This window comes from Sitophilus oryzae, unplaced genomic scaffold (assembly GCF_002938485.1).
Source record: "Sitophilus oryzae breed Bouriz unplaced genomic scaffold, Soryzae_2.0 scaffold_177_pilon_pilon, whole genome shotgun sequence".
Lineage (NCBI taxonomy): Eukaryota > Metazoa > Arthropoda > Insecta > Coleoptera > Curculionidae > Sitophilus > Sitophilus oryzae.
In genome coordinates, this window is record NW_022146479.1 from 6,982,389 (window position 1) to 7,000,212 (window position 17,824).

At 29.9% G+C, this 17,824-nt stretch overlaps 3 protein-coding genes across 14 annotated transcripts; 2 read left to right on the forward strand and 1 right to left on the reverse strand.

Moving 5' to 3' along the window:
- Positions 1-1,356: 1,356 nt before the first annotated feature.
- On the reverse strand, positions 1,357-12,308 carry LOC115882295 (DNA-binding protein Ewg-like). 9 transcript variants are annotated; one of them, XM_030900265.1, is made up of 11 exons: positions 11,871-12,085; positions 10,839-11,077; positions 10,657-10,781; positions 10,162-10,587; positions 9,983-10,111; positions 7,791-7,958; positions 6,891-7,031; positions 6,685-6,835; positions 5,530-5,580; positions 4,659-4,789; positions 1,357-4,550 (listed from the first exon to the last, which is right to left on the reverse strand). In XM_030900265.1, the coding sequence occupies exons 2-11, from the start codon at positions 11,032-11,034 to the stop codon at positions 4,347-4,349; spliced, it is 1,722 nt and encodes a 573-aa protein (XP_030756125.1). In that variant the 5' UTR covers positions 11,035-11,077; positions 11,871-12,085; the 3' UTR covers positions 1,357-4,346. The 9 variants fall into 9 exon arrangements, with proteins under 9 accessions (XP_030756125.1, XP_030756123.1, XP_030756124.1 ...); XM_030900263.1 differs by lacking the exon at positions 11,871-12,085 and adding an exon at positions 12,131-12,308 and having other exon boundaries at positions 4,095-4,550; XM_030900264.1 differs by lacking the exon at positions 11,871-12,085 and adding an exon at positions 11,390-11,817 and having other exon boundaries at positions 4,095-4,550.
- On the forward strand, positions 8,501-17,682 carry LOC115882300 (GATA zinc finger domain-containing protein 14-like). 3 transcript variants are annotated; one of them, XM_030900277.1, is made up of 9 exons: positions 8,501-8,754; positions 16,103-16,356; positions 16,413-16,534; positions 16,655-16,708; positions 16,763-16,816; positions 16,875-16,928; positions 16,985-17,032; positions 17,088-17,326; positions 17,471-17,682. In XM_030900277.1, the coding sequence occupies exons 1-9, from the start codon at positions 8,711-8,713 to the stop codon at positions 17,562-17,564; spliced, it is 963 nt and encodes a 320-aa protein (XP_030756137.1). In that variant the 5' UTR covers positions 8,501-8,710; the 3' UTR covers positions 17,565-17,682. The 3 variants fall into 3 exon arrangements, with proteins under 3 accessions (XP_030756137.1, XP_030756139.1, XP_030756138.1); XM_030900279.1 differs by having other exon boundaries at positions 17,088-17,302; XM_030900278.1 differs by lacking the exon at positions 8,501-8,754 and adding an exon at positions 15,576-16,067 and having other exon boundaries at positions 16,114-16,356.
- LOC115882299 (phospholipid scramblase 2) lies at positions 12,866-15,467 on the forward strand. 2 transcript variants are annotated; one of them, XM_030900275.1, is made up of 7 exons: positions 12,866-12,999; positions 13,188-13,288; positions 13,348-13,557; positions 14,345-14,452; positions 14,506-14,723; positions 14,785-15,111; positions 15,163-15,467. In XM_030900275.1, exons 2-7 carry the CDS (start codon positions 13,234-13,236, stop codon positions 15,217-15,219), a joined length of 975 nt encoding a protein of 324 aa, XP_030756135.1. In that variant the 5' UTR covers positions 12,866-12,999; positions 13,188-13,233; the 3' UTR covers positions 15,220-15,467. The 2 variants fall into 2 exon arrangements, with proteins under 2 accessions (XP_030756135.1, XP_030756136.1); XM_030900276.1 differs by lacking the exons at positions 12,866-12,999; positions 13,188-13,288; positions 13,348-13,557 and adding an exon at positions 13,611-14,288.
- Positions 17,683-17,824: the final 142 nt, after the last annotated feature.

Genomic DNA, 17,824 nt, shown 5'->3' on the forward strand with positions numbered 1-17,824 from the left:
TCAGGGATGGTATATTTCGATCCCAGGAACACGTCTATGAGTTTTTTTTGCAAAGAAAGATGTTAAAAATCGAGCATTTTCTTTTAAATTCTTCTGTATATTTTAGAAAACTTTTTAGAACTCCTGTTCACCGCAAATTTCCCCACGGTATAGTTTCTTAATCTCTGATATTACGGCACTAAAAGAGATGCAAATACCGAAAAATTGAGGTGGCTCAAATTTAAAAAAAAAATATTTTTTTTTAATTTACAAACTTTAATAACTCGATTGGACTTATTTGAAACTCGATAAAGAAAATATATTATGTTATTTTATCTACCAGCCCTGAAAATATTTGTTCCCTATAGACTCACTTTGTATAATAAAAATTTTCATACCGAACAAACAACAGATGATTATTAAAATTATGTGTCCCAGAGAAAGACATTTTACAATAGTTATTTTACAAATTGGTGTTTGTGTTTAAAAGCAACTGACGATTATACTGATGAAAATTGATTAGTTAGTTATGGAGTCACTGAGGATCTTACGTCACTTTAGTTAGAAGATTAACCATTTAATTTTTGCTAATCCAATCTTTTTCGAGCTCTGATCGGGACCGGCCCACCGGCCCACCGGCACAATTTTCCCGTTTTCCCATATGGCCCATCCACCCTTGATGAAACATCTAGACCGTTAAATGTTCGAAATAAAGAACATAGAGATTATTTCAAAAAGGGCGCTTTTCGCAAATCGAAGATTTGTCAGCATTCATGGCACACAGGACATAAGATAGATTTTAACAGCGCAAAAATTATGATAAAAGAACCGATAACCTCTAAACGGAAAATAAGAGGATTTTTTAATACAGTCTAATCTAATATAAATAAATGCATTGCTCGGGCATATGTAGAGGTTACATATATGTTGATATACAGAAAGTTTGAGGTTTTTTGGTTTTGCCTCAAGTAGTTAAGTTAATTGTTAATTTTGAAGTTTAACTTGATATAATGTCATTTTAACAGGACTTTAACAGACGTATCTGTTCAAAAAAACTAAAGCATTCTTGAATAGTTGTATTTAGATATTTTCAATAATCTTTGTGTTTTCTGCTTTTTTCTGACTATGGGAGAAGATACCTCCTGAAACGTGAAGCATTTTTGTCCGTTAGGCAAATTTGTTTTATTAAGAAAAAACCGCTGACAAATGGGTCTCCGTTGGATCAACGCCAGCGGTGTTTACAAAAAATAACTATTTTATTTTGAAGATTATTTTACAATGGTGAAATATCCAGAAGACTTTCTTATTTTTCTAGATTCCAATTATTGTACCTTAGCTAATAATATAGAAGGGAGATTTAAAAAATGTACAAAATAGACAAATTCGTACACATTTATTTACATCCTAAATGTCACAATAAAAAAAATATTAAAACAATTATTATTCCACTGACCATTTGGATATAATTTGATATACATTTCAATAACTACAATCTAATCTTAGATAATAGTTTTTACACAAATGATAACATTTAGGACATCGTGAAATTTTGTCCGGTGCAAATAAAGATAATTCGATATACCCGATTTATTGTGTAAGATAAAAAATTACATTCCTGTTGAACTGTTAGGTTCGGCTCGATTTGTTTTTTTTTGGGCAAACTGGCAGTTTTGTTTTAACCACAATAAACATCAACATGACAACACATACCTAACAAAACTGCGTTTGGCAGTCTAAATTATAATACAAAAATCATGATTACTTGAAATATACAAGTAGTTCTAATCTTTGGCATTCCTCTCTTCTATTAGGACAGATGTGAGAATTAAGTTGCTTTCCAAGATTTCTTTCAAAATAATTACAATGTAAAAAAATTCTAGTGTAAAAAAATTCTAGTGTATTTTCTCTACTACAATTTACTCCACTAATCACTCAATATTTACAAAAAGATTTCAAAATAACTTAATATACAGACATTTATATTTTTTTTTTGTAAAATTAACCCATCTTGACTGTATGAAAAAGAATTAATTTATGGTATTTTTTTTGCTTAAATAGGGATACTTACAACGTAACATATTCAAAAGGAATTTATATAACTTTTTATTGGTACTGTACTATGATACCCTTGAATAACGACCTCCACTTTTATTAGTGTTTCTAATAATAATATAATTACTTCACCTATCAGCAATAACAAAAAATAGATAACCAAAAATACAGAAAATCATAATATAAAATCAATTTGATTAATAATCTAATAAAACTAACATAAGTTTATTCTTTTAGGTAAAGATACTATATGAACCATACCAATAACTTCTCAAGACAAGACTTATAATCCGGTTAGTATATCAGTTTTATGTAACAATAACTTTGCTGATTTTGTTTGTCAATTCATTTAATCAAGTCCTAATATTTTATTAATTTAACAATACAAGGTATATTCCAACAACTATTTACCAGTTAACCATTGTAAAACAGATAAATTAGGCTTTGAGGTGAAAATTTTCTATTTTATCTTTAAGAAAACCATAATAGGAATCGTGTATCGTAAAAAAGTGAAGTTCATTGACAACTAAACAGTACTTCTGAGACTTGCGTTTATTTATACAAGATGTAATACGATGAAACAACTGACTTTATATAGTGTACCAAATGTTAAAATAAAATATACTCACATGAGTACTAGGTGAAAACTAAGAAAAATATGTGCCCTTTATATTATCAAGGAATCTTATAATAAGATATAAAATGAATTTACAATGCAATAAAATCATATAGGAAGTTTTTTTTTATTTTGATATATCCCAGTTGTTTTTTCTTATTACTATCCTATGACCTAATAGTAGTATAGCCATACAGTTCTCTTTATCTTATAGCAGCTGTGATTGAGGAATATACACTAATTCTCCATTTAGTTTCAATGATTATCTGTTAAAACCTATTATATACACATATTTTCATTAAAAATATAACTGATAAAACTTGTTAAGGTGGGTACTGACATAAAATCAACATTGATTTCAAAAATATTTAATTTTAACTTGTAATAATACACCTCTCTAAAGATTTATTGTTTTTTGTATATATAAGGGAATTTTTGCAGAATTACAAATTAGATATAAAAAATCATGTAATCACTCTGGTATGAAAGAAGCTAATAAATAATGAATAAGGGTCACTCTCTACTAGAGCAAATATATGTATAAAGAAAAAAAATGTATCAAACCTGCAATCCTTTAAACAGTTGTTGTGACTTATCCTACGTGACTACTAAAAATTAAAGCTTAAAAACTAAAATTCAACTTGTTTTGGCTAAAAATACTTAGGAGGATAAATGGACCACAAGATAATTGAAAAAATAAAAAGAAATAATTAAAATAATAAATTCTCCCGCCTATAAGGTTACTCGCGTAAAAAAAAAAATAATAAAATCGTTTAGTCCCTATATCCTTTTAATTTAGCAGTTAATAATAACCTTGCTTATAAGATGAATTTGAAAATTAACTGATATTACATTTAAATACCATACAAGTGTAAAAATAGATTCTTACATTATTATTATATTTGCCTTACTTCAATTTCATCTTATACAGCAAAGTATCAGATCGAAAGTAAGCATCATAAAAATGTTGAACATTTACACCAATAGATCAGTACTAAATATGATTTATACAAATAAAAATTAAAACTTTCTTTTTCGTACAGGGTAGTTTATGTTAACTAATGCTGAATTATTTCCTGTAACTAAGTACATAACCACTAACTACAATTAATTATATAGAGCTTCCCGAAAAAAACTACAGTGATAACAGATAAGTTCGCATTATATTAGATTTTTATATCAGTATATTATTATAATTTTTAACCATCTAGGAAAAATATTTATTAGCCATTTCAGGTGGAACCAAAAATAACTGAAGGTAGTTCATATGTTGGTCAAACCATATTTACGTTTTTCAAAATATTTTTTAGACCTTTAATACAAAAAAAAAGGATACATTTTACAGGTGCAAGCAAGAAACAGTTTAAATTCTATTAACGTCAAGCTTCACCTAAGTCAATTTATAAAAAAAATCTATATGATGCAGAATTTATTAGCGACACTTCAACCCAACTTTTAATGATAAATAAAAACATTCATTTTCTAAGAACTAAAAGATTTGATGACTAACTAGGATTATCTGGTAGAATTCTGTTCATATTTTTCTGGGACACTCCATATTTCTCATCAGTTAGGTTTAATTTTCGATTAAATTACATATATAAAATAAACTATCCCGTATGTATTCTACCCATTAAAAATGAACTGTAAGAATTTAGTTTATGTACAATTATGTGCAACACAAACATTATGGTCAGAATTATTCACTTATTATCGTTTCTTCTGTTTTAACATCTGTAATACCTTGCATCGCTTTTGTTAGCACTGTTGCGTCTTTTAACGATAAAACTTGTAGTACTTGAGGAGCTTCACCTCCAGAACCCTGAATCATCATTGTATGTGTATTTATGCCACTAGGCGTAACGGTTAATGTCTCTATATTATCACCGTTGTTCGGCTCAATCTAAAAATCAAATATTCCAACGTGAAATAGTCCGTTTTTACTTGAAATTGAGATAACAAAGCCATCTAAACAAAAAGCAAAATAAAAAAAAACAAAATGATAATTTACCTTTACCTTTGGTACTTGTACAACCGGCGTTACACAAACAGTACCATCACTATTTGTGTGTAATTGTTGGATGTTTGCCACCATGGTTTGGTACATCGAGGCTGATACAGGAACCGTTATCACACCGCTCACTAAAACATATTTTGAAATTGTTGAATAAAAATTATCACAATAAATTCTTATAACACAATAATCAGGCAAGTCCTCCTGTATACTTAGGGTATTAAAATAAGAAAAATAAATATTCCAGAATGTGCAGTGCATACTGTACGATTAGAAAAATCAGCGTCACACTGTTCTCTCAAACGATGATAAAATTATCAATAAAATCAAAAATTAAGAGTCGTTTAATATTTTTATTTATTAAACACACTAAAATGGATATTTACTGTTACATTTTCAAAAAAACTGCTGTTTTATGAAAACGTTTTCAGCGTTTCTTCTTTTAGTAGTAGGCGTTTGCCTACTACTAAGCATAAGTGTAGAAAATTTAGTCTAAAAATGGCAATATTTTAAAAGTCATTCAGTATATAATATATAACAACTGCAAGTCCACTAAGCTAAAAAATATATGACATCCCCTTAAAAATACACAACTTTAGAGACAAAAAAGATTGAAATGAAACACTCAAATAATACACCTAATAAACCTGATATGGAGTTTTTTCGCTGAGCGAATAATTGCGTGATTGAAATTATCATCGATTTAATTTCAAGGGTCGCTGTGACACCGTTTTTCCGATCATATGCAAACTTGACATGCCACGTTATTAAGAAATATGTCTAGGTGTGTCATAAAAACATGTCAAAAATTAAAGAAAGTAAACACTTCTACTTATCAACGTTCAACTTGAAATAAAAGTATACATACCCTGTCCATCCTCACCAGTCAATATGATTTGACCCTCAGTATTCAGGGTGGCTTCCGTAAGAAAATTCAATATAAGTTTTAAAATTTTACAAGACATAGAAAAAATGAGTTTCTCCAAATATCATCAGCAAAGAAATTCAGTTCATTATTCATTAGTATTGAATTAATAAAGTAGGCTTATACATGCGTGGCATTTGAGGTGCAAGTCTTAACCAATTTATTGTCTATTCATATTTAACTCAAAAATAGAAAACCAAAGCAAAGCAATAGTAAATGCAGTAGTTCTGGATATTATTTTTAAATTGTAATAATAATTATAATCATACAATGAGAACTTAAAATGTTAAGAAAAATATTGTTAATTGTATAATTTTATAAGTAAAATAATTTTGTACTAAGTATGCAACCTCTAAAACAACATATGCGTAAACTGTCAAGGAAACAGAACTTTAACAATCTGATATAACTAAAAATTACTGAATATCCAAGATTATATAAAAATAACTAGTTTTATACATCAACAGATAGACCATGAAAATATTTAGGATTAGAATGTGGTTCAATAAATAAATTATTCAAGTCAAAGGACATTTAAACGCGATAAATTTAAATCAAATTAACACTTTTATTAACCAAACCATTTTCTACATAAATTTACATTAACAAAGCCATAGTATATATTTTAAGATGTTAATACCAAAATTAAAAAGCTATACCAATGTCAAAATATTAAAAAATAAAGTACTTAACTGTTTTCTAACGCAAAAAAGAGTAGCATGTGGCCAAAGTTTGCTTATACAGATAGAGATGATGTAATAGGATGTATATGTATACGTCTTATTGTCGTTTTCAGTTGTATAAGATTTTAAGTTCAGCTGTAGTTATTCTTGTTTGCATTTAAAAAAGAATAAAACTAAACTAAATAATGTAGTAAACAAATATCACACATTTCAAAAACAACCAAAAACACCAACAGAATTGTATAATATCGATATTCAACAAATTATTAAAGTTCCATTATTGTGACATAAAAATAGTAGTTTCTAAATCTTAATTTCATCAGATCAATTGTTTAAATCAATTTAAAAACTATTATTTTTTATAATATCGGTTGTTAAACACTGCCAAGTCAATAAACAAAAAGATATGTATTACCATGACCGTCTTCTGCTGTTAAGATGATCTGACCATCAGAATTGAGGGTTGCTTCAGTGACTGAGTTTAAGTCAACAACTTCCTGAGAACCACCATCGCTAATAGCTTGAATGGTATGTACCGGTGTACCATCGCCATTCCCAGACTGCAACTAAAATGTAAATTAATTATTTTCAAAGGAAATTAAGTTGACTTAGCACCAATACCGTCGCCATTCCTTGCACATGAGCGGTTGTCCCGTCTGGTAAGGTAATTATGGGATTATTAGGATCTACTTGTACAATACTGACAGTACCATCAGGATTTGTAATTGTATGCAATACTGTAGGGGCATATTGCGTTGTGATCTATAAAACAATTAAGATTTTTTTGAAATAAAAACGATAAAAAGTAAAATTTCAGTGTTATACATAAGAAATACACAAATAAAAGAAAATAGAGAATATAGAAACAAAACCAAGCTATTTGGGCACTACAATAATAAAATGCTATTGAACGAAACCATAATGTGGACTACTTCACTTAAACAAAACGAAATTATATGTATACTGCGGAAAGATGATTTTAAAAAATCATCCAGACAATAAAAGACATATCACTTTGTAAAATAAAAAAAGTAGTTTTTAAGTCCGACACGGACTGGAATAAATCATAAGCAGGTGTAAGGCTCCGTCTACACATAACATTTTACCTGTCAGTCAAAGTATCCAGTAAAACGATGCGTGTAGACGATAAAACAGCCCGTTTTACTTGAGCAAAATTAAAACGCAAGGTCGTCTAGAAAATTGACGAGATCATTCAGATTTACAACAGAACTGTAATTTTGCCTACATTGAAAGAAAAATAAAGTTAATTTTAGATATTTCCCGGGCTAAAATTTTAGTTTATTTTGTAATAATTACAATTACATATACACAAAAAAAGACAGACTGACAGACGATTGTCGATAAAGTGTCTTCAACAAAGATGAAGCAAATTTTACTTATCAACTTATTAAGTTTATAAGATCTAAGGTGTGGTTACTAAAAAGTGACATGTCTTTTGGAAACACGCGGTGCAACTAAAAAATGCAGGCAACACTGAAAAGTGTATTTAAAGTTACACACGTCCACGTCCGAGCTATAGCCTCCGGGGTCGAGGCAGACCTGAGTGGACGATCCAGACATGCCTTCGGGAGAGGCGGCAATAATCTGAGGCGACCCGTTAGCTTGGATCTGTATCTTGTGGGTGGGCACACCTGACGAGTGCATTTTTAATACTCCCACCGAATTGCACTGAAAAAATATTAACGGCACTAGTAAACGCACTGTTAAGGATGCCCAGGCACTTATAAAACTCTTACACCTAAACTACAGTGCAACCTTTTTTAATTGGAACACCTAATTCTAAGTACCAACCCCCATTAACGAATATACAGGGTGTCTCAAAAATAAGTGCAAATATTTTAACTGGTAGTATATTTCGGCCTCAGAAACACGCCCATGAGGTATTTTTTGCAAAAAAAAAATTTGAAAATTTGGAATTTTTTGAAAAAATTTTGGAATTTTTTTGAATTTTAAGTTTAAAACCATAATTTCTTGATAATATGGCAACGTAGGTAGTAGCTTAAATTTACATGAAAGAAAATCCAGAGAAGATCCAGTGGTTCTCAAAATTTTAACAAAAAATTATTTTTTTGGAAATTTTCAAAGTAAAATAACTCGGTTATTTTGGACTTATTTGAAAAACAGTAAAGAGAAAAAATGTTTCTTTTGACCAGATCTACCACCCCTTAAAATATTTGCACTTATTTCTGGGACACCCTGTATACAGATATTAAAAGTGGGCTGATATTAGTTCTTTATGTTTAATCATTCACCAGTGACAGTCAAGTGACAAATATTAAACAACGGGTTCATTTCACGAAAAACTACCCAGGATTTTTTCAAGAAATTATTTGAACTTAAAGGTTTTTTGAGCGATATCACATTTTTGAGCGGTATGGAGAATGTTTTTGTTAACAGTTGAAAAGTAACGTTTTTTCCTCATGAATTTCTGCATCAGTTCTTGTGGTATCATGGCTACTGTATGGTAAGAACGTTTTTGATCTAACATAATTTATTCAATTTTAGATTTTGCAGTCATACTTATTTAATAATCTTTTCTGAGGGCTATCGTTTTGAGAAATGTAGCCATCAAAAACGAAGTTCAATTACTAGAAGGTACAAATGATACCATTCTTATTGTTTATGGCAATGAGACCATAGAAAAATATTAGTTTTCAATTATTGAAATAAATGAAGACTGTTGAAATTATTTGGAGTCACAACCAAAAAAAAACTACAACTAGTAGACAAAAATTATTAATACCCTACTAAGTGGTAGAGTATATAGTTATAAGTTAAACTTGGCCCTACAGTCACTTTTATGGATTTCTTTTAATATAAAGAATTGTTATTAATGTCGTTTATATATATATTATATATACAAACATATAATTTTCATTTCGAACACTACTATTTCTTAAGACAATAACGCATTCAACAAACTTTCAAAAAATAATAGAATGAGTAAAGGGATTTATTATTTTGATTTATACTTTTTTTAGCCAAATGTTAATTTGTGGTAGTTCAATTTAGAATATCAAAGCCTCTGAAATTTAATGTTTATTTTACTTTTGTCCGTGTATAAACAAGGATTATACTGAAAGTTAACCATGGAATGTAAATTCTCGTTGAGCTTTTATAACTACAGAACAACTAAGTGTCATTTATTTGAAATTATTGACAAATATTAAATGAGAAATAAAAAGAAAAGTTTTATTTGAAGACTGCATTTTTAATAAATAAGAATCAAATAAACTACAATTATAAACTTTTTGCCGATTAATAATAAATATTATTTCAAGGTCGATTTTCATGATTAATTTTCTTCATACTTACATGTTTATTTTATAAGATTGTTATTATTTACAATGTTTTTTAAAATGCCCTTTTTTGAACACAACACACACATATATGAAAAGAGAACGACAAAAATAGACTGCTTACTTATTAAAATTCTAATATTTTAAATTTAAATAAATCATGCAAATAAAAAATCAACTTTTTGTTGTTTTTTTTGAAGCGTTTTTTTCATTGTTCTAGTATTATAATTTTTATAAATATCTCCTAAATAATTATTAGTGATGTATTAGTAGTTCTTGTACCCTTTAATATATTTATACAAGATCTACTTTAGAATTAGTAAAATTGTAAAAACAGCGCCAATGATGTTTGAGATTATTTTTCAAACTTGTTCATATCAAGAATATACGTACATTAGCGTTCGACGTCGCCGCGGCATTGGCCTTTTCATCTTCTTCAGTGAACGCTGGTAAAAGGTCTTCGCGCCCATGAAATTTGTAACAGTTGATTACTATTTGCCTGAGAGCATGAGTCCATGAAATCTTAAAAAAAATTATTAATGTGGTTTTTGTTTGGTTACATACGGTTATACCTTTTGTTTCTCATCCTCGCTTCTAGCGTCCATCCTGACATTGGCCCAAGGAAGTTCCTTTGGCCACCAAGGAGGCCTAGTTGACTCCTTGCCCCACCCTGGTTTACCTCTGCCTGTCGAATATTTCAACATAAGTGGAATAAATGCTCTCAATTGAGCTTGAGTCATCTTTTCGACTGGTGTTGGAATACCGTCTATGATCAAAGGAGGCAGCTCAAACAGAGTAGGGTCATCTTGAATTGGCGGGGGAGCTTGATTTGCAAGAGCATTTTCTAACTCCTCCATAATAGTGGATTTTAAATTCTTTATTACATCCTCCAGTGGTTTTGCTCCAAACACTTTGTAACTGGTATTTGGTTTTCCTGGAGTTGCTACTAAAACGACTGCTTGTTGGCCTACTCTCGTGGCAAACTCATCGATAGTTTGCTAGAGAAAGAAAATAAACACAAAAACAGATTTTTATAGTATAATCCATAGAAAGAAGATAATTTTTACCCTTAATTTTCGGAGTAAACGGTTTTGTTGGCGTTTTCTAATAGATGGATTTGTTTCAAATGAATGTGGTCTCTTTCGCTTTTTGGATGACACAATGGCTGCTGCTGCCGCGACTCCAACTGGACCTAATAATAAATAGTATTTTTCTATGAAATGTAACTTTAAAATAAAACCTCTCATACCAGCTGCGGCCAACTGTGCTGTAACCTCATCACCCATAGCTGCAGCCATGAGGTCTGTGTTACTTTCATAAGTAGAGCCCGGGGATGAAGAACACTGGTCATCATCATCATCTGATTGTACGGACAATGCCGTTGGAGAACCCACCACCATGGTAATCTGGTCAGCTCCATTGCTCGAACTTCCATTTGTGTTCATATTAGATTCACCAAGACTTTAATCTAATCATTGAAAGGATTTCCTAAAAGAATGTTGTGATCTTAGTTTGTATTATCTAAATTATAAATCGGGGGTGAACTGGCAATACCCCCTATCTGCCATTACTTAGGAGGTATTACCAGGTCATCCGCGAAATGCTGGCTTGTATTTTGTTTTAGCAATATTGTTTTCAGTAATATGGTATAACCCCCAAATTATAATTGATAGGTATATTGTATTTATTAAGGAAACTTTAATCATATTGGGGTGCTCTACTTATAATATTTAAAACACAGTGATTTATAATTTAAATATATATTAACGCAATACAAGTAAATTTCAGTAAATGAGTCACCCTGTATTAAGATTAAAACATTGGAATTTATTTCATTCAAATGCTATGCTGTCATAAAAATCGATACTTCCCGAATGAGTGTAGAACTATTAAGGGATCTCTTGGATATTTATTTGGGGTATAAAATTAAAGGGTATATTTATTGTGGATGAAACATTAATCTTGTTTTTAAATTGAATTTTTTAACGCATGCACATGCAACAGACACAAGTATGTGCGCACGAAAGATGGTTTGGCGCCAGTCATAATGGAAGATTGTAAGACCAGGTTTTAAATCCTTTTCAAATGTAAAACCATGTGGTAGGTTTAGCAAAAACATGCACATTTGGCGAAGAAATAGTCCTTCACGGATTTAAGATTATTTTAACAATATGAAATACATATTTGTAGCAGAATAACACATTTTAAAAAACGTATCCATTTCTTGAAAACAATAATGGAGCAGGCTCAGTTAAAATTTATACTACGTCTGCGTACGCACCTGCGTGAATCGGAGTGATTTAATGGAAAATAATAATTCATAGCGCAGATTTTGAAAATTTTCACAAAATATACCACTTAACACTTTTAGACCACTATACAAAACATTTTTTACATAAGTAAATATTTAGTGAACGCCATGGCGTTCCATTTACGTCACATCGCATATTATATTGATCGAACTTGGCGTTGGATTTTGATTCGGAGCCATATTACACGAGTTTGCGCATTATTGTTTGTTTTGATTTGTTTCCTACTTACCTACAACACTTTTAATTTTAATATAAAGCTATTCTCACATATATAACTATTCACAAGATACTACAAATTTAAACATGTTAAGAACAACGGCGACACTCCACCATTCAACCTCAAATTCTTAGCAATTCGATTATAAATTGTTTTCATACTGTGCTGCCATCTGGCAATAGGCATGGAAACTATTAGATTGCATATTGACCACAGATCCGACATTATGCCAAACATTTAACATGCAATTTTAAACACCGAAATCGTAGTATATTCTGTGACCGAAATTGAGTTTATAATCGAACAGAATATTATTTTTCTTTATTGTATTCCTAAACATTAAATGTATTTTTGTATAATGGTATTACCTGTATAATTGTATAATATACAGAGATTTGTCACTTAAATTTTTCAATGTTTCAATATCTTTTGTGTTATAAAGTTATTTAATTTGTATGTAGCAAATACATTGGTTACACGTAAAAAATGTAACCATTTGCCAATCTTTTGCCATGATGCCGCAGCCGCCTATTCTAACTTAGATCTACAGGGGTGATCAATAAGTAATAACAGCTGTTGACGGACTAACCACAAGGACTAACTTCTTCCTTATAATTTATTTGAAAATATTTAAGGTTTTTTTGAGATTATTTTGGTGTGTGTTCTTGCCAGTTCTTGCGCATCCTATATATCTTTGGTGCGCATTTGCTCAATTCTTGCTCATTTTCCCCACCCCTATATCTGTTAATATTTTTTTTCTCTCTCTGACTAGTGTTTATGTATAATGTGTGGTATAATGTAAACACAGAAGGCACAGAAGATCAATACTTGATTGATGACAATACTTAATAAAAAAATTGGGAAAGCTTAATTTTATACAGGTAGGTAATTAATATTTATGTCATGTTTATGAACACTTAAATATAATTACGCAATTATACTACTTGGGGGTCTATATATAGATGTTAGCTAAGCAAATATTTCATGGTAATCAAGAAGTGGGGGTGTTACTCATAATAGCAATGAATCTGTATAGTGTATTCTCTTTTAATAACATCCTTATTTTTAGCTTCTTCATAAGAAAAAAAAACCTAATTTGTTTTTAATTTTCCATAATGTCTTATCCACCGCCTAATTCTCAACCTCCAGCCTATCCAACTCCATATAATTGTAAGTTGATTCACATAATATAGAAATTATTAGCACTGGTAATTATATTTGGTTTTTAGCTCAGTATCCTCCAGCACCACATCCTGGTTTTCCTACACCTAATGCACCCGGTTATGGTCCTCCACAAGGGTTCATGCCAGGACAAGGAGGATATGCTGCTCCTCCACCTTATGTACCCCAAAATCCATACAATGGACCACCAGCTCCTTATAACGGACCGCACACGATGGGACCCGTCATTAATCAACCCATTCCGGGATCAGCAGCAAGTATATAATTTTATACTTATATATGACTTGACTCGTGAACTAATTCATTCAGGTGGCCTTGTTTTTAATTATATTACTTGAGAAAATAATGTGAGATCATAGTTCATAACAATTTAAGACTTACTTTCTGGAGGTTTATAAAAACAGTGGTTATGTAGAGTATTGTTTTTATTTTGATATAATGTAAATATTGATGAAACTGATAAAGTGAAGATAATGTCATTGTTATCACAGATAAATTTTAAGACTTCATTATTTACAAATTGGTACAATAGAAATTATTTATTTAATATTTAGAACTTCAAAATAATTTAATATGTTTACTCTGACTATGAGCCTTGGGCACTCACTATCTTTCAATTATTTTAATGACTGTCTTCCTTCTGCTACAGCTATTTTTCCTGTACAATCAATTCAAAAGTTATTATTTTAAAAAAAGCTTTTATTATTTTTAATTAGGGCAATGGCTTTGTTTTCTCTTGTAATCAGGATTGTTGTGATTTCTGTTTTAAAAAATTTCTACTCAATACTCGTCGAAGAATATTAAATATATATGTTGTTTATTAGCAGTTGAAACAATCTGTTGTATTTCTTGTAATGCCTGAGTTAAAGGAACTTTGGTTTCGTTCAAAAAAAAGTGCTGTATTTCGTAATTTTAAAAAGTTTTTTAAGATTAAAAGGTCTCCTAAAAAGAAAGGCTATATTAGATTTTTTACTGAAGAAGAGCAAAGGTATAGTTTGACTATTTTGGAATGCTATCTAATAAAATATGTAACTTCTTTTACAGGTGGATGGATGAATATGCCGCAAGGTATTCCCAATTGTCCACCAGGATTGGAGTATCTTACTATGATTGATCAGTTGCTAGTTCACCAAAAAGTTGAAGTATTGGAAGGTACTACTTAAGACTTTATTATTCAATTTTATTTATAACCATTTATTTTTTAGCTCTTACTGGCTTTGAAACCAAGAACAAATTTACTGTTAAAAATAGTTTAGGTCAAAAGGTTTATTATGCTGCTGAAGAGTCTGACTGTTTAACTAGAAATTGCTGTGGCCCTTTGAGACCTTTTGATATGCAAATTTTAGATAATTTTAAAAATGAAATTATACATTTACATCGCCCTCTAGCCTGTGATAGTTGCTGTTTTCCTTGTTGTCTTCAGGTATATATTTTTTTTGTGTACATTAAATAAATTGCTTAGTTTTTTCTATAATATCTATTAGAGTATGGAGGTATCATCTCCCCCAGGGACAATAGTAGGAACTGTTGAACAAGAATGGAGTATATTTTGTCCAAGTTTTGCTGTGAAAAATGCCAGTGGTGATACAGTACTTCGTATTGAGGGTCCTTTTTGCACAATGAGCATTTGTGGGGATGTTGAGTTTAAAATCATGTCTGGAGATGGGAGTGTACAAGTTGGGAAAATCTCAAAACAATGGTCTGGAGTTATTAGGGAAATGTTCACAGATACAGATTATTTTGGAATTACATTTCCTATGGATTTGGATGTGAGAATGAAGGCGGTGATGCTAGGGGCCTGTTTTCTTATTGTAAGTTATTAAAATATTGTTAGTACCGTTGAATATAGTAATGTTTTCTAGGATGCTATGTTCTTTGAAAAAGCCAAAGGAGGTGAAAATGCTTCAAGTATGCTATAGCTGCTAGCTTAATAGGCATTCTCCCACATATATTCTCGAGTATTTTATTTATATATAATTTTGACTCAAATATTTAACTCAAATATAGAATTTTTTTAATTTTTTTTTATAATTTGTATATGCATAAGAAAACTATTTTTAATAAATATCTATATAAAACTATAAAAATGAGACAATATTGTAATTGTGTGCCAAGATATTGAGTTGTTTGATGTATTTTAAGATTTAAATAAAGTTTGTTGGTTGTATATCTCAGTATTTTATCTATCACATTACTAATTTCTATTTTATACTTTGCTTTAAAATTAGCCCAGTAGGCTTTTTACCTGTATTTTTAAATAATTTACATAATTTCTGTACATTAATATTTCATTAACGATTTTTCAGTTTTTTGGTATTAAAAATATTTAACTTTTATTTGGTACGAGAAGAGGTCATGCAGTGATAGAGTAGAAAAATGTAGTATTAGAGTATAATCAAAACGTTTTATGGTAAAGTTGCTGTTAGACGTTGTCTAAAGCAATATTGGAATATCTACCTGACATCCAAAACTTTGCGTGTATTCTTGATTTCTTTTATAATATTTGACACGCGGTTTTTAAGATGAAAAAAGTCTTGCGGGCAAATTGCTAAAATTGCCCAATTATAACTAGAAAAACCTTGATTCTGATGAAGGAGATCATCTATAGGCAAAAAATAATCTCAGGAAACGAAAAGCACGCTATTCCTCTTGTTTTGGCGTCATTTTTACCATTTCATCTTGTTCACCTTAACACTCTATTTCAAATCCATCATGGCTTATCGTTTATTTCGAATTGTGATAATTTTATTTTGTTTGTGGAGAACCAGTAAGTTTTATAATTTTTTTTATTATTTTTAATAGGCACATTTCAGCTAAACAGTTACCAATATCGGATAAATTGGATTTTGAAGATAATAAAACGTCTACTACAGAAAACAGTCCGAATGGTACAGAATACAGTTTTACTTGTGGCGAGAGGGGTTGTAATGTGACTAATAGCTCCGATTCTATACAGACGGAGGTCTTAGTTCATGTGAAAACAAAAGTAAGCTTCAATAAAACCAATCATTCACTAAAAAATGCGTCTGAGGTACCCATTTATGTTGGTTATAGAGGTAAATCAACAGACCTTATATTATAATGTTGTTTGTTCACATTTAGTTGTATTTAGGGTCAGATTTAGATGTTACAGGTGACGATAGATCCTTTAGGAATTCCCCAAATCTAATAGGAAATAGTGGAAATGAAAATCATTATTTTTCCAATCTTTATCGTCCACCCTCAAGGCCTTTGGTAAATATTTTTATAACTATAGTTAAACATAAATTAAAAAAAAAACATATCTAAATTACTCAAGTATTATGCACACTTTAACGTTTTTGCACAAGTTTAAAATTTGTAATATAATTTTAGAACTACAACTATATACCACCTGGGTCGTTTGATAGAAGCCATGGCCAATTTTTGGTAAATATAAAAACATTTAATTTTAAGTCCTTAAGATATATTATATTCTTCTAGGGACATAATTATCTACCTCAAGGAGCTTTTGACAGAAATAGCGACAATAATTTGGTAATTAATATTTTGAATTACATAATATTACAACTTTTTTATATTAATTTTATTTCAGAACCAGAATTACCATCTTTCCCACAGTACATTTAACAGATACAATGACAATTTGGTAATTTAAAATTAAATTTTGCATTAAAATCTTATATACAATTAATGTTGTTTTAGAACCATAACTATCAAAACATTTTCAGCAGAAATAATGACAATATTTTGGTAAATAAAATTTCAGTACTAATTAGAATCAAACGTAATTTAATTATTAATATAGAATCGGGATTATGGACAACAAAGACCAATTAGTCAGAGCTATGGAGATGTATTGGAACAACCATTTCCACATTTTGATCATACATACCACAGGCATAATTTTGGTGAAGCTCCACCACCACATTCTCTGTTGTATCCTAGGATACCTACGCCTAATCCTGTAGCTTTTAGAGGCATATCTAGAAACGAGTGGAAACCGGTATATAGACCTAATAAGTATGACTATAGTACCCATTTGACGTAAGCTATTTACTTTTTTTAAAGCTTTCAGTAGTAGTATTTTGTTTATCTTTAACAGTAGCTAAATTCATCAGAGCTTTAGTTGCAAAATACATTTAGAACTATTGATTATTATGATAGTACTAACCACTATTATTATTTCAGTCCCCATGATAGTTCCAAATGTACTTGTGAAGATAGATCAACACTGTCCCAATCTAGATCTTTTATTGACGATAAACTTGCTCCATTGCAATAAACTATGTTGAATACTTGAAACTATTAAGTAAATAAACTGTGAAATATTTAAGGTATAAAATAACAGACAGGTAGTTATAGAACAAGTAAATATTTTGATTAAAACCTATATTTTTGTGTTTTTTTTATGTTTAGAGAAATATATAAGTTAAACAATACAATAAAAAATATATTTATGTCTAGAAAAGAAACTTATATATTTTTGGTACTTATCTTTTAATTATTAATATATCTACTTACAAATATCTGATTATTAATAAA